General features: G+C 45.9%; 1 protein-coding gene across 1 annotated transcript in view; it reads right to left on the bottom strand.

Annotated features, from left to right (window-relative positions):
• Positions 1 to 23,070, bottom strand: part of Greb1l (GREB1 like retinoic acid receptor coactivator) — a 263,448-nt gene that overhangs the window by 10,577 nt on the left and 229,801 nt on the right. The window contains exons 21-30 of the mRNA XM_015987712.3: positions 16,275 to 16,390; positions 15,222 to 15,466; positions 10,383 to 10,957; positions 10,098 to 10,200; positions 7,525 to 7,680; positions 7,112 to 7,251; positions 5,049 to 5,210; positions 4,695 to 4,899; positions 1,861 to 2,026; positions 611 to 838 (exon numbers count right to left, since the gene is read on the bottom strand). Coding sequence (XP_015843198.1) covers positions 611 to 838; positions 1,861 to 2,026; positions 4,695 to 4,899; positions 5,049 to 5,210; positions 7,112 to 7,251; positions 7,525 to 7,680; positions 10,098 to 10,200; positions 10,383 to 10,957; positions 15,222 to 15,466; positions 16,275 to 16,390 — 2,096 coding nt within the window. The remainder of the gene's footprint in view (positions 1 to 610; positions 839 to 1,860; positions 2,027 to 4,694; positions 4,900 to 5,048; positions 5,211 to 7,111; positions 7,252 to 7,524; positions 7,681 to 10,097; positions 10,201 to 10,382; positions 10,958 to 15,221; positions 15,467 to 16,274; positions 16,391 to 23,070) is intronic.

Below are 23,070 nucleotides of genomic sequence, written 5' to 3'. Positions count from 1 at the left end.
GCCAGAGGTCCTGTGGTTTAAGACTCTGGTCACATACAGCATGGAACATGGAAGCAGTGGGCGTCTGATAGCTACAGGAAGTGAGGAGACTGGAAGAGGGACTTTATGGTCTCTGATACCATTCCTCAGCCATTTCCGATTTCTCAGGAATGTGGGTATGATTAATTCAGGGGGCCTGACTGCTGCCTTCTCCCTCTAGGAAGAGTGTGTCTTACAACCCTGGAGAGAATGGTTCCCACTGAGTTCTGAGGGTGAATCCAGGATTAGTATTGGATGTTTACCGGTCCACACACTGATCAGCATTGATTCAACAGTTTTTGTTCCTATTGGAATTCTTGTTGAATAATCAGGTGACTAACCTGTTTTCTGATCATTTTCCATTACAGTGTCAAGAGTCTAGGTCAATGCTAGGTGTGGTAACACATGCCTGTAATCCAGCACTCAGGAGGATCACAGTGTAGAGAACCTGTGTCACAATGAGTTCTGGGCCAGGGGAATTAGCTGGAAGGGGCTTATGGTCCAAGGCAGAATTAAAACAAAGCAGAGGCTAAAGTGGGCACCATCCACCAGCAGGTGCCAGGATGACCTGCATCCATGAAGACTGACCTACCTGTTGAAGTCATACTGTACATTCTGAGTCAGGTCTATGTTGAGGAGAATGAAATCATGCACGTGACATCTTGAGAATGGGGCCTTGAGGTTCTGAGACGTCAGCTTGCTGCTCCATTTCTGTATGCCCAGGATTGCATAGTGGACAATTTTCGGTGTGGCTTCAATGTGCTGCAAGACACTCTTCAAGGACACATTCTTGCTGGAAATCCCTGCTTCCGTGGGCTGGCTATAAAATGTAAAGTTAGTTTATATAAAATGTCAATAAATGTTACTGAAGAACCAATGCTACTACATATTAGGAATACTGTAAAGGATGCGGTAAGATCATTTATATTAAGAAGGATAAGTCCAGTCACACTACCTATCATGACTAACTCAGAAAAGATGGCCTTTGGTGGTGGATGTTGCTACCTTTAAGGCAAAAAAAAAAAAAAAAAAAAAGGAATCCAGTTCATAATTTCAACTTTAATAATGAACATGAGCTACCAAAGACATGACCAGAGGTTAGGAGTACAGAAATGGCCAGGTCTGATAATTACATGTAGTAACACTATATGAGCACCTCATTGACTGCAAGTCCACAGAAGAAATGATAGGAAACCAGTGTTTCATTGGGGCAGTTTCACAAACATTTTTGTATCTAGCATTCCCCTTGCCTACCACCCCCTAGCATTGTGCCATTGAAGGAATCCTAGGAAATTGGCACCACTCCAGGAGAACCACTGATTGTCAGCTGGCTGTATTACAGATGGTGAGCTCGAGACAGAGGTGACGTGATTTCCTCTCCACTTTAGTAGTTAAGCCGTTGATATAAATGAATCATAGCATCAGAAAAGGGGGTTTGGGTGGTTTTGCTTTGTTTTGACACAGTCTCACTGTGTAGCACTGGCTGGCCTAGAACTTGCTATGTAGACCAGGCTGGTGTCAAACTCAGAGGCTATCCAGTCTTTGCCTCCTAAGTGCTGGGACTAAAAGTGTATACCATTCTACCTATAGCAGAACAGATTTTTGCAGCTAACCAATACCAGGAAGTTGAAATGGCCCAGGAACTTAATGACACACTGTCTTTAAAAGAAAAATCCCTAAGCAACCCACCAATGAGCTACTGAGGGGGGTCTTAGGATCCACCTTGCTCAGGAAAACTACCTCTTATTTACTCCCAAGTATAACTATAGCTAAAAATATCTTGTCTAGATCATTGTACCACCTCTCGCCCACACACCCACAACTTCCTGGAAGTACTGCTACCTGGTTTGCTCCTGAACGCTGTGAATGTTCCACAGGACACAGGAGTCGTCCATCACAACGATGAAAGGCCAGACACACTGCCGCTTGACCCCCAGCTCCTCCAGGCGGTTCCTCTCCAGCTCTAGATTGTGGTATGACAGCTCCTTAATGAGGAACCTGGCAGCACCTGGAAGGCAGTGCAACCAACCACAGCTTACATTCTTCACTCAGACCAGTCACATGACCTCCACTGCATCCTGTCCATGTGGGGATCCTGTGTGCAGGTGATGGGAGCATGCTGAAGAGAAGATGCAGAGGGTTCCTAGCACCCATGTCAGGCAGCTCCAGGGGATTCTGATGCTTCTAGCCTTCAATGGGCACCTGCACTTGTGTACAGACACATAATGTTTTAAAAATCTCCAAAGAAAGAGTCACCGGGAAATGTATTTTAAAATGTAGATTCCTGGAATCCATTACTAGAGATTCAGTTGAGTAAGTCCAGTGAAGGGCCAGAAACAAATCTGATGATGTATGAAGTACACTCTGAGTAACAGACTTCAAGAATTCCATTTCCTTGATATGACAAAGGACACCTCACACTGCAGATAATATTAGTGACTAGGGCTTCAGAATATGACCAGCTTGCTCTTAGAGGCAGCAACTCCCACATCCTGCATCAGAGAGCAAGGCAGGGCCATGATGAATGGAGAGTTAACAGCACCTATGGAGATTCTGGAAACAGGCAGCCATCCTAGATCTGCAGTTTGTTAATGTATGGAAGAACCCCAAACAGTAGGATTAGCTCAAGGTAATACTAGGATTTAGAAACATCTCCCGCTCAAGAGTCTGTATAACGTTTTGCACATTACACATAGAACCACACAGGAAAAATTGACAGCTAACATGGTAGTCAGTGGTGAAGGACCAAAGATTTTCCAACGATGATCAGGAACCGGAAAGTGATTCCTGCTTCCATTTAATAGTACTAGAAGTCCTAGCTAGAGCAATTAGGCAAGAAAAGGAAAGTGGCCGGGTGGTGGTAGGGCACACCTTTAATTCCAGCACTTGGGAGGCAGAAGCAGGCAGATCTTTGTGAATTCGAGGCCAGCCTGGTCTACAGAGTGAGATCCAGGAAAGGCCCAAAAAGCTACACAAGAGAAACCCTGTCTCGAAAAACCAAAAAAAAAAAAAAAAAAAAAAAAAAAGAAAAAAGAAAAGGAAAGTGATCTCAATCAGAAATAGTAAAATGTTGCTCCCTGACAATATATCATACATAGAGAAAATACACAGAAAACTGTTAGAACTAATAAGAGAATTCAGGCCGGGCGGTGGTGGTGCATGCTTTTAATCCCAGCACTTGGGAGGCAGAGCCAGGCAGATCTCTGTGAGTTCGAGGCCAGCCTGGGCTACAGAGCGAGATCCAGGACAGCCACCAAAACTACACAGAGAAACCCTGTCTTGAAAAAACAAAACAACACAACAACAACAAAAATAAAAACAAACAAAAAAAGAATTGAATCTTGAAAACATCAGTAAACAGCATATAGATTTTTCTAACAGACTGTGATAAACAATCTCAGGCTAAGGATGTCAGTAAGTACTTCAAATGCAAGAAATGAACAAAAATAATGGCTTTTTTTTTTAAAAAAAAAAAAGAAAAGAAAAGCCGGGTATTGTGGCACACACCTTTAATCCCAGCACTCAGGAGGCAGAGGCAGGCGGATCTCTGTGAGTTCGAGGCCAGCCTGGTCTACAGAGCAATTTCAGGATAGCCAGGGCTACACAGAGAAACCCTGTCTTGAAAAAAAGGGGGAAAAGGCATCCTATCACTTGTAGCAGCGTGGATAAAAGTGGAGGGCGTGTAAGCCAGGAACAGGAGGAGAAACCATCTGAGAAGCGCTCAGTGAAGACGCTCAGTAAGTCTGTGCGGGGCAGCGAGGGAGGGGATGAGAGCAAGTCCAGCAAAGAGCACCAAACAGGAAGAATCAATTCTACTTTTCCATAGCATCGCTGATTAACTTGATTAAAACAACACATGATACATTTCAAAATGACTGGGAGAATACAAAACTCCAAACACAAAAAATTGATTCCTATTTAAAGAACGTGTGTACACTCTGATTTGATTATATGTTACATACGTTATCATATTATAGTTCATACAAGTATGCAAATATTTCTGAAGTTTTTAAACGTTGCAGGTTATATACTTCTTCCTTTCAAAACTTAAAGCCACCTGGTAGAGGAGTGACATATAAAGACAGATAGAGAGCCAAGAAACAAACCCTCTCGTATATGACAAGGGAGCCAATGCATTCAGTGGGGAAAATGTCTTTGGAACATCTGGATAGTCACATGAAAAACTGGAGTTGTACCCCTACCAAACAAGAATTAAATTAATTAAAATGCTTCAGTTACATAGATGCTTCCAATACCTTGACTGGACTAGAATTTGCCTTATGCCCCCAGCAGGAGACACAGTAGGGGACCCTCTAAGTCAGATACATCATCACCTCCCATCCATGTATTTCTCATGGATACATTCTGCCCTAGAACGTCCAGCCTGGGAACATTGGGAGTCTATACTAGGAAGATTCCCTGTCCCATGCAAGGTGTTCAATATTCCAGTGATTTAGTACTTACTAGTCCTCAGAAGTTAAAAATGCTGCAAGACTGAACAATAATGTTAGGATCTACAAAATTACAAAACAAGAGAGAAGGAAGAACTCAGAATCAAAAGACCTGTGGTCAGGAGGGCAGGGCAATTCCCAGAGGCAACCTCTGGAAGATGCAAACCAAGAGAATGAGTTGTGCTCGTCTTCTCGGCCCTCCTCCCGTCCCGAAGGCACCCTTACCCACGCCTGCATTATTGAACATGCCAGGAAGCACCAGCATGATGTGGTTGGGCCAGTACTTTCGGTACAGTGGCATCTCATATTCTTTGACCACCAGGAGGTGAAGATGGCTGATGCCCTCCATAGCATGGAAAAGGTTCAGGAGTCCATGCTCATGGCGGCCGCTGGAAGGAGTGAAAATGGGGCTCTTGACTGCATTTAGATTCTGCGAAAGGAAAACAAATGAGAGGAAAATGGAAAAGTAAAACTCTCAGATATGAGCATCTTGGGGGACCCCACCTAGGGCAGATATGAGCATCTTGGGGAACCCTAACGAGGGCCCAGCAACCCTCACACCCAAAAGCTCTAGCCCACCTTGTCCGAAACCAGGGGCAGCCGCATGCTTTCCAGGTGTCTGCCCTGCTTGCTGAAGACAAAATGACTCTCTTTGGACTTGGGAATGATGAAATAAAGCTGGACTTCTTCTCCCAGCATAGAAGAAGAAAATGTGAATGCATGAAGGGTAGAGTCAGACATCTAGATTTGCAAAAAAAGAAGGAGAGGGATGGTCAATATATGATTCCCAAACTTCTAGGCCATTCTTCCTGTTCCAGTACCAGGCCGAGCAACTGACAAGAATAAGTGCCACCAGACATTCTGGCTGTGACTAGCAATGTGTAAAAGGCTTTATCATTTACTAACTACCACTGGTGCAGGGCAGTATGGAGCCCTGATGAAGCCTCTGTAAGGGTTAAGTCCCACTTGGCATTGTCTGTCTTTATTCTTCATCAGCTCAGGACCTTGGCAGATGCTCAGTCTCAAAGACAAGATCCCTAGGGGCTGCCCTGATACACACATGTTCCCTAAAGGCCTCAGTTACAGAGGACTCTTCTGCTCCACAAGTCAGACTGAATACATTAAGTTTCAGCACTTAGAGAGTAGTGCTAGAATTTAAAATGTGCCTGTGGGCCATCTTTTCTGGTTATAATGGAAAATGAAGCATTTCTAACATTTAGTGCAGAACTCTGACATCAGGGAAAGACCATGTGACTTATAAAAGCCAATATAATCTAACCTGTCTATAAGGGTTGCTGGGACATTCACTTGCCCAGGAACTCATCTCCATGTATAATTATAAAATCGTTCTTTATGGGCTGTACAATGAAGCCAATAATTGATTTAATGGAAGGATAACAAATTTTCATCAGCACCTAAAATCCAAGTAGGTTTCCTAATAGTTTTAACCTAAATATTATACTTCAGAAAAAAAGTTCTTCCTCTAAAAGTTTTTCCTTCTAGTTTGTTCTATATCACAGATGTGGAAATATATTACTTGTATTGTAATCTCACAGAAACTAGTCAAGAGGGATTTTTTTTTTTTTTTTTTTTTTTTTTTTTTTTGGTTTTTCGAGACAGGGTTTCTCTGTGTAGCTTTGCACCTTTCCTGGAACTCACTTGGTAGCCCAGGCTGGCCTCGAACTCACAGAGATCCGCCTGGCTCTGCCTCCCGAGTGCTGGGATTAAAGGTGTGTGCCACCACCGCCCGGCAAGAGGGATTTTTATGCAGAAAATTCCTAAACACCTATAATTTATAGGCCAAGGCACTTGTGTCTTCTCTGTCCTATGAAGACTTGTGAACAGGGCCAGTGGGATGGGTCCACAGGGAAAGGGCTTTGCCACTGATGCCAGGGCCCACAACTCCTGTGTGTGTGTGTGTGTGTGTGTGTGTGTGTGTGTGTACGTACACACACACACACACACACACACACACACACACACACACCTTAATTAAAAGAATTGTCAACAGACTAGTAGCCCTCCAAGAAAACAAATGGATGCTACAGGTAACCTGTAGCCGAGTTTTCAGTGTGTCCTTTCTAGCACCCATTGAATTTCAGGATGTGCTCTCAAGGGGAGGTGTGGTCCTAAGAAGCTGGTTTGGAGAATTTTCTCAGCACAGCCTAGGGTCCCAGGGTCCCAGGTGCTCAGTGCCAAGACATAAAACTCAAGAAGAGAAATGGGGAAATGACCTAGAGTTTCTCCCCCAAAGCAGGAGTGTTACTATCAACACTGCTGTTTCCTCCTTCTGTGTGTAAAGACGTCAAAGGGCTGGAGGGGCTAGGAGGCTTATTTATCATCTGCAAGACCCTGAGATGATCCCTAATGCCCAAACTATGACAAAGTAAAACCAGGCACGGTAGGCATGCCTACAATTCCACTCAGCATGCAGGAGGATTGTGAATTTGAGGCCAACCTGGAGCAGTGAGTTCCTGTACTAAAAAGGAAGCCGGAGGAAGAGACAATGCTGAGCAGTGGTTTACACTCTGTTTCTCTAGAGCCTGAAGCCAGGAGTCTCTGGTTTCATCCTCCCTTTTCCCCCGGTACCTACAAGGGCCATACTGGCCCCAGGGCCCCAGGGAGGGCAAAGCGGGCTGCACCTGGGAGGTGGGCGTGAAGTCCATGTACTGGTGGCACTGTTCACAGTGGTGGAAGGTGTTGTAGGCCGCGTACTTGGTCAGCATAATAGACATGGTTTCTCGTTTCTCGGGCTCCTCCACTTTGTATTCCTTCATTACTTCTGTGTACAAGGCATGAGAAACTGTTATCTCCATGATACACATATAAAGCTTGGAAAGAAATGCTCATTTTCCATACAGACTTCTCAAAGGACTTTATAATTTGAGCCCTGATAAGCAAGTTTAAAAATCAAGATGTATGTGTGTGTGTTCGTATGTAAGAGTGAAAAGAGAATTATTGCACTCTTCTCAAAGGAGTGGACTGTCTCCCTCCCCCACCCAAGCCCTGATTTAGAGTCCCCTCACCTTCAGAGCTTGGCTCTGCATACACTGACCTTGTTTGACCCCAGCCAGCTTCTCAGTGTAAACCAGGCTCATCAGACTGTACTTGGGGTCATGCACACTGACGTCAAAAGGCATTTTGCTGAAGGTCTCGATGTCAGGCCAGGGCTCTCCTTCTGACTGGCTTGCTCCACTGTTTTCATTGTGATCTAGGGCAGGGCAGGGCACAGGACAGGTGGGCTCCTCTCCTCCCTCCCTCCCCCTCCCTCCTCCTCTCTCCCTGTGACAAAGGCACTCGAGAAACGAGCTCCTTCCTCTTTTTGTTTTTTCAAGACAGGGTTTTTCTCTGTAGCTTTGGAGCCTGTCCAGCTCTGTAGCCCAGGCTGGCCTCAAACTCACAGAGATCCACCTGCCTCTGCCTCCCGAGTGCTGGGATTAAAGGCGTGCGCCACCACCGCCTGGCTTGTTTTTGTTTTTATTTATTTATTTTATGAGCGTTGATTGGTGTTTTGCCTGCATGTATGTCTGTGTGAGGGTGTTGGATACCCTGGAACTGGAGTTGTGAGCCACGTGGGTGCTGGGAATTAAACCTGGATCCTCTGGAAGAGCAGCCAGTACTCTTAACATCTGAGCCATCTTTCCAGCCCCAAAACAAGCTCTTATCCCAGAGTAGAAGGGACCATAACCATTCCTTCAGACTTTTGCCAGGAAGGGGATCTCTCCTCACTAGCCCTGATTAGTTTTTACAGCCCAGTTCCCAAACTCCCATGCTGTAAAACCCAGTCTCCCAATGTTCCTTAAACACATACTTATTTGGATGATTAAAATTCTCAGCTTTAGCTGTGGGGTGATTTGGTTATTGCTCTTTCTCAGTACTGGGGGTTGAACTCCCTGCATCACATGTTCCAGGCAGGTTCTCTACCTCTGGGCCATGGCCCCAGCACTTTCTATAGAAACCCGAGACAAGGGTTGCTAATCTTGGTTGTCAGTTGACTGCATCTGAAATCAACTAAAACCCATGCAGCTGGACACAACTGTGAAGGATTTTCTTGACTGGATCATTTGAGGTCAGAAGACCCACCTTAAATCTGGGTCACACCTTCGGGTGGCAATGTACATCAAAGGACATGGAAGAAGGGATCTTTTGCTTTTGCCTGCTTGCTTTGACCGTTGCTAGCAAGTTCATCTGTCCTGCTCCTGAGGCATTACTTCTGACTTATTTGGGATTCCAATGTAGACCAAAGAGCAGCTGAGACATCCAGCCTGTGGACTGAACAGCTGCCAAGTTCTGGGTCTTTCTATCCAGAGACAGCACTGCTGGACTAGGCAGACCACAGCCTGGGAGTCACTCTAATAACATATTTTAATATATTATAGATTCATTAGAGAACCCTAACACAAGTTCTCACTAAGCTGACCAGGTCCCAGGCAAGCCTTGATGGAATTCCCCCTTGCGTTAGCTGGGATTACAGCTTGGTGAGTATGCCTGAAGCTGTCTGAAATTTTAGGATGCAAAGAACAAAGTCCCAGAGTATGCGGTACATTAGAATTACCGGAGTGTTCTGTACTCCGGTACACATTCATCCCCTCCCAACCTCCCTCACAGATCTCCAAGAGCAGTGAAGTCAAAATCTTTACCCAGGTGCCAGCTGCAGCCTGTGAGCATTTCTAGAGCTTGAATCCTTTTCCTACACCTAGTACTTTACCCCTCTAGGCACAAACTTAACCCCTCAAGTACTGGGCTCATATAGCTCTTAGAGACTTAGGGATTGGGCATTCAGGGTGTTAAGACAGCAGCAGGCACATGGTAGGTGTGCAATAGACACTGTTTATTATTAATAAATAAGTAAATTCAAAATGCAACTCAAGGCTAGCTCAGTAGGAAAAGTGCTTTGCAGCCAGGCTTAATGACCTGCCCAGGGTCCTCAGGACTCACGTGGTGGAAAGAGAAAACTGACTCCCAAAAGTTGTCCTCTGACCTCAACCCATGTACCCCTCCCATACATACATGCACACAATAAAATGTAAGGCTTTTTTAAGTAGTATAAACCACTTTGAGGGAAAGCCCAAGATACAAATATAGTTATTACTTTTTTGATATCAGTAACATTTGATTTTTATGCTGTTATACCTTATATTTTGTCGGCAGTCTCAAGCACGTTCTTTTCAGGAAGGGGTCTTATGCCTCCCAGTGCACTTTTAACTCGACCCTCACCAGAGTGACAGGGAAAGGAGACAGCTAGCCGCCCGCCCATGGGAAGTGACAGGGAGCACAGTGGCAGCCAGGGGGAGATTGCGGACTCTCTGTAGCTGCATGTTGGGTAAAATCAAAGGCTGTGATGCCAAGGAGCACCGTGCAGAGCTGGCAAGACCCACAGGGTTTGCCTATCTAGGCAATGGACCTACCTAGGTACCAAAGCCGATGGAACGCATTGCTCCCAGCAGCTGGCTGCACACTGGAGAAAGGCTCCCGGAAGCTGAGAGCCACAGTTCACTTGGGATGATTAGCTGAGTATCCTGTCCTCAGTTTCATGACAGCTCTGCAATTTAGGTACTGTAGACACCCAGAGGGGGAAGCAACCTTGGCTCGTGGGTCTCGGGCCTTGGTTACAATATCAAGCCTCACCTGTGTTTATCTCGTCCTCATCATACACGTCTACCTCCAGCAGCCGGATGAGCATGCGGAAAAGGATCCTAAGGAACTGTAAGTAGGAGCCAGTCTTTCCCACCTGATGGAGATATTTGTAATTGAGGAAGGGTGGAGGAGGGGAAGAGGGAAAGAAAAAGAAGAGAGATTTCTTTCACACTTTGGCTCCTCAGCTGAGGACTGGATGAGGTCTTCTGCCACCCGCGCCAACCCCCAAGATGTCCCCCTACAGCCAAGACATAGCCGGCCCTGTTCCATCCCTACCTGGGGGGGCCCAGTGAGCAGCAGCCGCCTCGGGTGCAAGGTCCGGGCCCCCGAGGCGGGGTCTGGCTGGTTGCTGTAGTCAGCGTGGTGCTGCTTGGCCGAGGTCCACCGGCGGTAGTAAAGGGACTGATCCTCGCTGCTCATGTCCTTGTGCAAGCCCGGCCGCAGAGAGCTCACCCAGGCCACATCAGCGTGGGGTAGCAGGGATGAGGAGGGTGGCAGCCTGCCGCTCTTCTGGGATCCCAGCAGGCTGTATGCAGCTTTGGATAAGATCACCACCGGGGGCAGGGCTGTGTGCAGGCCCGGGCAGCCTCGGGAGGGCTGCCCTGACCACGCAAGAGCCTGGGCACTCGAGGATGAGGACGAAGAGGGCTTGGAGGTGGTGCTGCTGGCCACTGGAAGGCCCATGGAGTCACACTCCTGCTTCAGGCTCTCTCCAGCCGCAGCAGTGCTGGCGGAGACCCCTTCATCCAGCCGCACGCTGGGGATGGGGCTCTGGAAGGTGGGGGTGAGAGGCTGCTGCTGGGATCTGTCAGCTGTGCTAGAGGAGCTCACCCCATTCTCCATGATGGAACCTGGAAGAGGACAGAGGAACTCATCCTATTCCCGCCGCGCCCTGATGTCAAGGTCAGCAGGTAAAGGCTACTGAAGAAAAAAACCAAACCAAACCAAACCAAAAAACCGAAAAAAGCTTTTGGTACTGCAGACTGCGATGGAATATTCTCTCTGCCTCAGTCTCTACACTGCTCCCTTCTGCTCCATTGCCCTGGCTTGCGGAGGTGGGGGGCGGAGTGGGGAGGGGACGCTTGGCCCGTGGGAGACACCGGCTAGAAGTTGGTTCTATCTCCCTGGCTTCCTTCCCACGCTGGCCTCTGGAAAGCCAGGCAGGGTTCACAGGGTCACGAGATCCCAGTACTTTATCACCTGCTGTTCCTTTTCCAGAGCCTTCCCGCAGTTTTGGAAGTAGCCCCTCTATTAAAGTGTCCTCCCACCTCCTTTCAGATGGCATTATAGGCTCCACACTCAAGTCCTTTTCAGCGGCACTTGCTGCCTTGTGGACTGACAGTCTTACACCTCTAGTGAGTTCTGCGGTCCCTAGTCATTTCCTAAACCAGGCTGGGATGTCGCCATGGGAGCGGGCAGAAAGTAGATCTGCTCCAGATAAGGGGTCGAGAGTACCCAGTGTCTCCTCTTGTCTGTTAATTTTGTTTTTGTTTTTGTTTTTGTTTTTGTTTTTTTGTTTTTCAAGACAGGGTTTCTCTGTGTAGCTGTGGAGTCTATCCTGGAACTCACTCTGTAGACCAGGCTGGCCTTGAACTCACAGAGATCCGCCTGCCTCTGCCTCCCAAGTGCTGGGACTAAAAGTGTGTGTCACCGCTGCCCAGTTCTTGTCGGTTAGCTTTAGGCAAGCTTTCCTCTGGTGGCTGAGCCTCTTAATACTCATGACTGAAGACACTCGCTGAGCTCAAATAGGTGTTGTTCAGCCATACAGTTCTAATCCCAGCTACGGGAGACCTTCAGTTGTTAAAAGCAAACCTCTCTTGGGCTGGAGAGATTGCTCAGCAGTTAAGGGAGTATACTGCTCTTGCAGGCCCCAAGTTTAACTCCCAGCACCCACGTCAGGTGGCTCTCAGATGCCTGTAACTCCAGCTCCAGAGGATCCAATGCCTTCAGGCTCTGCAGTCATGTGCATACCCCCATCCTGGACATGCACATAGTTAAAGATAGTAAGAATGCTTTTCTGGAGAAGAAAGCCTCTTTACTGCTCCTGTGACCGGGGGCTGGCAGTGTTGTGCTCAGGCTGCCCTCCTCTTGAGTTACTCCACACTGTATAGAACAGAGCGCTCTACTCCACCGAGGGAGGAGGATGACCGCAGCCCCCACGGGGCAGACTGAGAACCTGCGCTGTGTGTCAGTCACACCCACTCCGTCTCCCCACCCACTTATCCCTGTGGGTTTATGGGGGTGAATTGAAGCTGCAGGGGAACGCGAGTATAGTAAAAATCCCACAGCACTTATGGACATGCCAGAGCAAGGAAAGAGTACGGTAACTCCCTCGCCTGGCCTCACAGAGTGACAGACACCCCATACTGAGAGGGCATGGCCCCCCGCCAGCCTGCCGTCTGGTACCTGGTGTGGGCATCACTGTCCTCAGAGCCGGGCCGAGCTCCCTGATGTTCACAAGCCTGGGCTGCCTGCCGTCTACCTGCCCCCTGTCTGGACTTCACCTGCCCTTTCCAGTTCCTGACTCACTTCCTGCTCTCAAATACCAGCCTTCATCTAGCAGTGATACTGTGCTTCACTTAGAACCCACAACAGCTCCCTCCTGGCTTTAGTCCGCTTTGGGTTTGAATCCAAACTTTTTCCCAGTTCACTTCGGAACCCTCTTGAGCTCGGCTGCAGCCTCTTTAACCTGTTTTCACTGCGACCCATTTATATACATCTGCGCGTGCGCGCACGCGCACACACACACACACACACACACACACACACACGTACAGCACACACACATACATACACAAATACACACACACATACACCACACATACATACACACATACACCACACACACATACACATACACACACACGTACACCATACATACATACACACATATACATACACACACATACACCACACATAAACATACACACACATCACACACACCACACACACATACACACACACCACACACACATGTACACACACATATACCACACACATACAACACACACACACATTTACTGTGGCTGTGTGGTATGAAAGTTTAATATTAGTAATTAGGATTGGAATAAAGAACCTGCATTCACCTTGGCCAGGCAAACAAGGAAGGCAGATTATATGATAAATCAATGTCACGGCAGCCACTAAACCTGGGGAGTTCAATAAGTTCTGACATTGTAGAAAGACACAGATATATCCATCGGTGTTTCTGACATGGAACACTCATGACGTCAGTCATGTGACAGAGCCTGCCTCCCACCTTCAGCCCTGTCATCCTGAGGGAGCCCAGGGGCTGGGTCTGAGTGTTCAGTGTGAGCAGGCGTTGTCGCAGACTTTTGTGGGTTTATCAGAGCAATTTAAGTTAGGACATGGTTGGTGAGTGGGGAGAAGTATGCCTGAAGAGCCCTTGGGGACAGCTACCTTTGCTCTTCTTGTGGAAGATGGGGTTCAGTCCCAGCACCCACATGGAGGCTCATGATGAAATAAATAACTCCAGTTCCAGGGGACCCGATGTCCTCTTCTGACCTCCATGGGCACCAGATATACACGTGCAGGTAAAATACTCAAGCACATAAGAACTCTTTAAATCTCTCTTGTAAAAGAGCCCTGGGAAGGGGACAGTCTTTCCGCATCCTCTCATGTCCCTCCCTCCCTGACCTTATATCCCCGAGATCCTAGATATGACACTTCCCCTTCATTTTGTTCCCTTGTCTTGTCCTGTGGCCTTTTCTGAGCTGCTTTCAGGAAAATTAAGGAGCTTAGAGTGGTGGAGCTAAGGGGGGTGATGGGTAAACAAGCCACCCTGCTGAGAAGGGTGGGTCTCGTGTCCCTCCAGGCCCTGGGTCACTACAGACGGCAGGGCCCACAGGCATGGAGTCACCCAACAACTGCTGACAGACAGCGGGGAGACAGATGCTTCTCTGGGCACAAGTGTGTGCATGCTTGTGAGGCATGTCCCGGTGCTGGCCCCACCTCCGTGCTAATTCAGAGAAAGAGTGGGCACATGGCTGCCTTTGGTGGGGTGCTGAACTATAATCTCTTCCCTGTACTTTCATACATCTTTTGCATTAAGCTTTCTTTCATAATCAAAAAAAGTCTGGAAGTAGGGCTGCATTTGCTGTATGTTTACTAAGTGAAAATTTATACCAAGCCCTGGAGTCAGCTAGTCACCCTGAAATGCCTGCAGTGTACAAACACTTGCCAGAAAGTACTGAAGGGGTTAAACTTTCCCACTTTTGCAACCGAATTTAGGTTTCAGTTCTCTGAGAAGTGCAAAGCAGGTTTCTCTCCCAACAAAGTGCCATTAATCAACACCACCCTTACATTCAGGGAGAGCATGCACAAGACCTGGGTCAGCCCACAGCAGCTCAAGGACAAATCCTGCAACCTCCACTTCTGAGTCATGTCCAGACTTACCCAAACCGGTTTAAGTATGTCCAAAAGTGGAACCTCATAAAAATGAACCTCAGCCAATTAAAAGTGTACTAGTGTAACTGCTGCTTGCTTGATCAATTATGTTTGAGATGCCCTAACTGCTCCTGAAATCCCCGAGCTGTGCTTAAAGGAGCCTGCACGCTCCTCTCAGGGTCGTGGCCAGTTTGTACAGGAGTTCCATCCTGCATAATGGCAAATAAACACTCTTTGTTCTTGTATACTATTTGAGTCTGGGGTCTCCCTTCAGCATTTTCTTGAATCCTTACTGTACTTAGGATAATTAGCCATCCATTCATCTATTCATACATCCTTCATCCAACCATCCATCTGCCCCTTCATTCATCTTCCCATCCATGCATCCACACAAACATTTGCACCAGACACTGAGTCACCTACTACAAGCTTACAGCTTCCATCTCTAGACTGAAAACAAGGTATTAATGCAAATCTAAGCTCTGGAGTAACTGGAAGGAGATGGAGAAGCATCAGTCTATGAGGCAAGTTGGTTGCTTTTTTGCCTCTCGCTAAGCTCATGGTTACACCCAGAGAAAGCTGTAGCTATTCAGCTTTCCTGCTTTGCAAGCACCCTTCCCAGCAGCTGAGGCCCGTGGAAGAGGTCCCTGCCATTGCTTGGAGACCTCGGGGGTCAGTGGCCAGCTCTACCTTTTGAAGGGGTCTAACCTGAGGTCCCCGTGACAGCACTGCTGTTGCTCTGTGGCCGTTCCAAGTCGATGAGCAGCTCCTCAGAGTCGTTCTCACTGGTGGGGGCCCTCTCGGCCTCCTTCCCACTGAGGTCCAGGGCAGCAGCAGGCCCCCGGATGACCTCCTTTGAGACGTAGCAGCATGCCAGGCCCACCTCCTGCTCCAAGGCTGTGCGAGTTAAGTAGCTGGAGTCAATTAATCGCAGGTCGCAGTACTTTAAAGACCTGTACAGAAGGAACTGTGTTAGTGGCCTGTCCCTCTAACACAGAACACAACGCGTGCCTGAAGGTCCTGTGACCCGTGGGACAGTCTGCTTTAATCTCAGCTCTGTCAGCTCCCAGCCAGCCATCTTTCTCCGTGCCACACCCCTCCTGTGTCCCCAAAGAATAAAATAGAGAGGACGGAGGCTGGAGATGCAGCTCAGCAGGAGAAACCTTGCCTTGCGTGTGTGAGGCCCAGCTTCCAGCTCCTTCGTCTCTAAAAGCCAAAGTCAAAGGTTCAGTAGACAGGGCTGGCTCATCAGGGTGATGCAAAGAAAGAGGTGTGGCCCTCGGGGGCATTTGGGGTGTGGCCTGACACACAGGAAACATTCAGCTGGTGCTTTTATTGCTATTGCTTTCCAGTCTATGGCCCCTAGATCCTCAGGGGAGTTTAGAACATTAGATTAACAAAGTGTTTTATCTAAAGGCATCTATCATCTATCTATCATCTATATATCTCTCTATATTTGAATATCTATCTATCTATCTATCTATCTATCTATCTATCTATCTATCTATCTATCTATCTATCTTCCATCCATCCATCTCCTGCCTTTCCTCTCAGCCTCTCTGGCTGCCTTGCTCTGGGACAAAAACACTTTTCAGCTCTGTCTCAGTCCCATTCCAGAACTGGAAATCTGAAAGGGAGAAAGAGTGAGGCTCTATTTCTTTTGTCCCTGCATGAAACAATTACCGCCAGACAACTGAAGCAACGTCATCAATAATTTGGCAGTTCAGCTGGGGAACTGTGATGCCTTGATTCACATCTTACCTGGGAAAAGTTTCTCCAAGGGGGTCCTTGCCAGTTAATATCACTATGCAGGGCAGACCTTCCAAATCTTGGTATGTCCGAGGGATCCAGTCTTCTTGATCATTTCCTCTCCAGGTCTGTAGAAGACATACAGAAGAAATCATTAATGCTCCTCATTCAAATCATATCTTTTTAAAAACTGCTTCTGGATATGGGCTTCCAATACACCAAGCTTTCTAATCACCTCCACTAAGTGTGTAGACCATGTATATTGGAATGGTTGTTTTCGTTTTTTTGGGAAAGGGTTTTGATCTTTGAGACAGGGTCTCATGTAGCCCAGGCTAGCCTCAAACCCCCTTTGTAGCTGAGGATGACTTTGAACTTTATCTTGCTGCCTCCATCTAAGTGCTGGCACTTCAGGCATCTGCACCACACCTGCCTCTTCAAGGCATGCACAAAGCACTTCTGCGAGAGTGTGGACTTCAGTTTCCACCTCAATAGCATAAGAAGATATTGGTATACTTCTCTCATTAGCTCCACAGGCCAGAGGAACATACTGGAGTATCCTTCTGGTGATGTAAAAGTGTGTGGTCAAAGCCACACACTTGCTGGCTCTGGCATTGAACTATAGTTTTTCACATAATGAACAAACTCTGGGATTCAGATGATGATAAAGGATGGCTTTAGTTGTCAGGGACTTGAGAAAGGCTCTCAAAACTCTTACAAAACATTGTAATCAAGCAAATAATGAAGATAACCCCAATTCTGGTGGTAAATTTTTCTCTTTCTCTCTTTATTGACTTTAAAAATAACTGTCCTTAGCCGGGCGGTGGTGGTGCACGCCTTTAATCCCAGCACTCGGGAGGCAGAGGCAGGCGGATCTCTGTGAGTTCGAGGGCAGCCTGGGCTACCAAGTGAGTTCCAGGAAAGGCACAAAGCTATACAGAGAAACCCTGTCTCGAAAAACAAACAAACAAACAAACAAACAAACAAAAAACTGTCCTGGGGGTGCAGGTCTGTAAACCAAGCTACTCAAGAGGCTGGGGGAGAAGCTCCCAAGTTCAAGGCCACACTGTGGGCATCTTAATGAGACATGTATCAAAACAAAAGATAAAAGGACCAGGGAATGTGACTAAGTGGTAAGTAGAACTTGCTAGGCACAATACTTTAGGCTCAATACCCCACCAAACCTGACCAAGCTAGATCCAAAGGAAAACCAACCGCCCATGTTTGAAGAGTGATGCAATGGTTCCTGATTTCACAAAGTACCTACAAAGCACCAGTTTGCCATATATTGCTACAAATACATATCCATGCAGTATCTTTAACAACTCAGACATCAATCTTGAAAATATGACGGTATCAACAAAAGAGGAAAACCCACTTTTGAAAGATGTTCAAAAATAAAGGGATCTATAAGTTTGTTTTGTTTTTGCCTGCGATAGGGGCTTGTATGCCACAGGCTATCCTTAAATTTCATGTGTAATTGAAGATGCACTTGGACATCCCATTCTCCGGCAAGATCTAGGATTACAGTTGTGCATCAGCACACCCATTTTTCTGTAGTGCTGGGGATCACACAGGACTTCATGTGTGCAGGCAAGCATTGCAGCAGCTGAGTTACACCCCCAGCACCCAGATTATTCTAGTTTATAACAGAAAGAAAATTGGCCAACTCAAGTAGATAGGTTTTAAAGATTATTATTTATTACACCTATAACATGTAAGTAGGGCTTTATGTTAGCTTTCCAGCAGGGGTTACTGGCACTTTTGATAATGCTTTAGCAAACAAAGACTAAGAAGTAAGCTGTTGTTCAGTGTGTAAGCCCCTCCCCTTTAATCCCAGTACTCAAGATGCAGAGACATGAGGATCTTTGAGTTCAAGGCCAGTCTGATCTACGTTGTAGAATATTATTTTAAGGTGTGTTACTTTTGTTTATTTTGCATTTGTTTAACTTTGTGAAGCTGTGCTACTGTGCCTGTCTAAAACACCTGATGGTCTAATAAAGATCTGACCAGCCAATAGCAAGGCAGGAAAAAGGATAGGTGGGGCTGGCAAGCAGAGAGAATAAATAGAAGAAGAAATCTAGGAAGAGAAGGGTCTAGGAGCCAGAGGAGGAGGAAGAGGACTCCAGGGGCTAGTCACCCAGCTACACAGCAAGCCACAGAGTAAGAGTAAGATTTATGGAAGTAAGAGAACAGGAGAAGCCCAGAGGCAAAAGGTAGACAGGATAACTTAAATTAAGAAAATCTGGCTAGAAATAAGCCAAGCTAAGGCCATACACTTATAAGTAATAATAAGCCTCTGTTTGTACTTTGGGAGCTAGATGGTGGGTGCCCCCAAAAGAGTAAAAAACAAACAACAACATTTTGACATTCCAACATGGGCCATAATTTCCATGTAGAGCTGAGAAAGCTAGAAAAAAAAAGTGGCAGGAGGATATGGCTCCTTTAAGAGTTTCAGCCAGACAGTTTCTGCTGGTCAGCGAGCTCTTGAGCAGTTAGTACCGTAAATAGGAACAAAAAACTTGCCACAGTGCAAGCATCAGCATTCTAGAACTCTAGGAAGGTTGAATGTAGTTCTTGGTCAGTCAAACCTCTGACCAGCAGCAAGTTTCACACTTGGTTTTCATGACCCGAGATGTGGGCAGAGCCAGCTGAGAGCCTTTTGTGGAGGATCCAGGTGTAGGTTAGCAGTTTAAAGGTTTGCTCATATGGTCAAAAAAGGTTGAAGACACACAATAAAAGAGGTCCTGATGGAAAAACCTCTAAACAGGTTACAGTGTGTTTAACAATGTGTGTAGGCTAAGAAAAGAAAAAGGGTATAGTTATAGAAAGAAATGAATACTAAAAATAATAATAAAGTCATTAAAGAGAGAGTAAAAGTAATATATAAGAAAAAAACTGCATAAGATGGGAAATATACAGGGAGTCTGGATCTTATATGTTACTGTGTTAATTTTGAATTTTTTGGAATTGAAACAGGGACCATTGAAATAAATCAGCCTATATACTTTATAAAGCCTTAACTTTTAAAAAGTCAAAAAATATACTTGTCAAATGGAGTTACTAAGATGGATGGATGGTGGAGTGCTTTCTCTGAATTCGCTAAATGTAATGGACTGAATATTGTAAATTCTTACTTGATAACTGTTTTATTATATGTTGTTAACCACGTTAAAGTTAAAACCATTCTTTTTATTTAGACAAAAAGTGGGAAATATGATAGAATATTATTTTAAGGTGTATTACTTTTTTATGTTGCATTTTTTTAACTCTGTGAAGCTGTGTTACTGTGCCTGCCTAAAACACTTGATGATCTAGTAAAGAGCTGAAGAGCCAATAGCAAAGTAGGAAAAGGAAAGGATGGCAGGCAGAGAGAAGAGACAGGAAGAGAAATATGGGAGAAAAGAGAAATAAGTAGCCAGGGAAGGAGGAGGACTCCAGGGGCCAGCCACCTAACTACACAGCAAGCCACAGAGTAAGAGTAGGATTTATGGAAGTAAGAGAACAGGAGAAGCCCAGAGGCAAAAGGTAGACAGGATAATTTAAGTTAAGAAAAGCTGGCTAGAAATAAGCTAAGCTAAGGCTGTGCATTTATAATTAAGAATAAGCCTCTGTGTGTGCTATATTTGGGAGTTGGGTGGCAGGCAGAGTAAAAATAACCAACAACAGGCCTACATAGTGGATTCCAGGTTAGTGAGAACCTGTTTCAAATAAATAAAATATTTTATTAAGTAATTATTATAATTATTTTTAATAATTCATATTTAATGCAAATTATTGTTAATTATATTTGTTTCTTATAAAATAATTATTAATAATTTTTAAGTAACACACATTTTTTAAACATTTCCTTTGCTAAGCTCAAAATACATGGAAATCTATTAGATAAGAGATAATATAATGGTTCAATTAATGTTTTATTGAGAGCTAGAAAATTCCTAATGAGAGCTGGCACTATAGTACACACCTGTAATCCCAGCTGAGTTCAAAGTCAGCCTGGGATATATAGTGGGACCCTGTGGAAAGGATGGGAGGGAAGGGAGGAAGGAGAGGGAATAAGATGAGGGATATTAAAAAAGTAACTAGAGCCCCAAAGGACCCAACCATCCTTACGCTTTTACTTATTGTCCCATTTATATTCTCTATCTCCATGTACACACACACACACAGACACACACAGACACACACACACACACACACACACACACACACACACCATAACTGTTTGCTGTGGGATGCCATTCTGTATGCTGTGAATATGTGTTGCTCTGATTGGTTGACAAATAAAATGCTAATTGGTGAATAGCCAGGCAGGAAGTATAGGCAGGGCAAGCAGATGAGGAGAATTCTGGGAAGAGGTAGGTGGAGTCAGGAGTAGCCAGCCAGACACAGAGAAAGCAAGATGACAAGGCAGAACTTAAAAAGGTACCAAGCCACATGGCTAAACATAGATAAGAATTGTGGGTTAATTCAAGTGTAAGAGTTAGTCAGTAATAAGCCTGAGCTAATGGCCGAGCAGTTATAATTAATAGTAAGCCTCTGAGTGATTAGTTTATAAGCGGGCCATGGGACTGTGGGAGCTTGGTGGGACTGAAGAAACCTTCCAACTATAACTGTTCATAGCTTGAGAGACTTTTAATGCCTTTGAAAGTCAAGGCATACCAGGAAGCCTCTACAGTGTCCGGTTTCCATGCGGTTCTCAGGTGGCCTCAGTACTAGCCGTCCCTCCATATTCCTCCATTACCCTTCTTTCCACCCCTCCCTATTTCTCCTCCTGTTCTACTTCCCCGTTGTCTCTCCCTAACACTGTATTCCATTTCCCCTTCCTTGGAGTGCCCCTTGTCCCTCTGGTTCCTTACTTGGTCTCTAACCTCTGTGGTGATTCAGATTGTAGCTCACCCATTGAAAGCTCACAAATAACATCCACGTACAAGAGAGAGAACACTGGAGCTCGGCTACCTCACTCAAGATGTTTTTTTCCTAGTTCCATCTATTTACCTGCAAATTTCATAACTCATTTTTCTTTTTTAATTTTATGAATATTGGTGTTTTACCTGCACATATGTCTGTGTACCCCACGTGTGCACGGAGGTCACTGGATCCTCTGGGACTGGAGTTAGACAGGTGTGATCTGCCATGTGAGTGCTGAGAATTGAACCTGGGTTTGCTGAAATACCCGGGAGCATTGGTCCAGTGCTCCCAAATGCTGGGCCATCTCTTCAGCCCCCGTAATTTCATTTTTTAAACACCTGAGTAAACAGCCACTTTTTGATTGGATTCCAGGGGATGGAATCCACACTCCACACTGCTAAAAAGGCCATGAGCCTGAGACTAGCGAGGTCACGGGCCAAGGGGAAATCCTATTACTATTATTCTATGGAAGAAACACAGCAGTAAAATGACTCCTAGACATACTGCTATATCCACAGTCAGTGTCTCACTCAGCCTACACCAGAGAAGCAGCTTCTAGAATTAGATGGGAATTAACACCGAGACCCACAGTGGACAACGGCCAAAGTGAGAGACTTCAGAGCAATCAGTCCTAAACGGAGTTTTCATCAAACCCCTCCCCTCAGGGATCAGGGATCAGCGTGGAAGAGGAGGCAGAGTGTAAGAAGCAGAGGTGCTGACTCCAGGGAAACAGGACAGACGTACATCTGGATTCACAGACTGCATACACACACACACACACACACACACACACACAGACCCACACAGGACAGATGCACATCTGGATTCACAGACTGCACACACACACATAGAGGACAGATGCACATCTGGATTCACAGACTGCACACGCACACATAGAGGACAGATGCACATCTGAATTCACAGACTGCACACACACATACACATGACAGATGCACATCTGGATTCACAGACTGCACACACACACACACACACACACACATACACACAGGACAGATGCATATCTCGATTCACAGACTGCGCGCACACACACACACACACACACACACACATATGGGATAGACGCACATCTGAATTCACAGACCACACACACACACCCCACAGAGACCCACAGAGACCCACGCAGGACAGACACACATCTGAATTCACAGACTGCACACACACACACACACACACACACACACACACACACACACACACACAGACCCGCACAGGTTAGAGCCAGACAAAATTCTAGCGTCGAGTGGGGGAAGTGGACAAGGAGTCCAGCTCTAGGCCAAGAAGCTATTTGTGATGGTTCTTGCTGCTGAATGGAAACCAGTTTTCTCCTGTGGAGCCTGTATATCAACCACACTCTAGGCAGGCCCCATGCACGGAATAGCTGGCAGACAGAAAACAGACCCTTTCTATTTTTTTGTTGACTTTTTATCCTGTTGGTCTTTTGTTTGTCTGTTCCAATTTTTCATTTTTGTGGGTTTTGTTTTGGAAGAGAAAGAGAAAAAACATAAAGTGGGGTGGGTAAGAAAGTGAGGCAGTTCTGGGAGGAGTCGGGAGGGAAAACATGGGCAAATATTTTGCATGGAACTTTTTTAAATAAAAGAAAATCAATGTTCTAGATATATTTTTTTTAAAAATACATTCTTGGGTTGAAACGATGGCTCAGCAATTCAAGAGCATCCATGTCAGGCAGCTCACAGCCACCTGTAACTCCAGCTCCAGGGCATCTGATCCCTCTTCTGACCTCTGTGGGCACGCATATTCACATCACACACACACACACACACACACACACACACACACACACACACACACACACAATTTTAAAATCTTTAAAAAGTACTTTCTTCCAGGCTGGGAGGCAGGTCAGTGGGTAGCCCAGCAT

This window comes from Peromyscus maniculatus, chromosome 19, assembly GCF_049852395.1.
Source record: "Peromyscus maniculatus bairdii isolate BWxNUB_F1_BW_parent chromosome 19, HU_Pman_BW_mat_3.1, whole genome shotgun sequence".
Classification (NCBI taxonomy): Eukaryota; Metazoa; Chordata; class Mammalia; order Rodentia; family Cricetidae; genus Peromyscus; species Peromyscus maniculatus.
The sequence above is the reverse complement of the archived record's forward strand: the minus strand, read 5'-3'. Positions and strand labels throughout refer to the sequence as shown.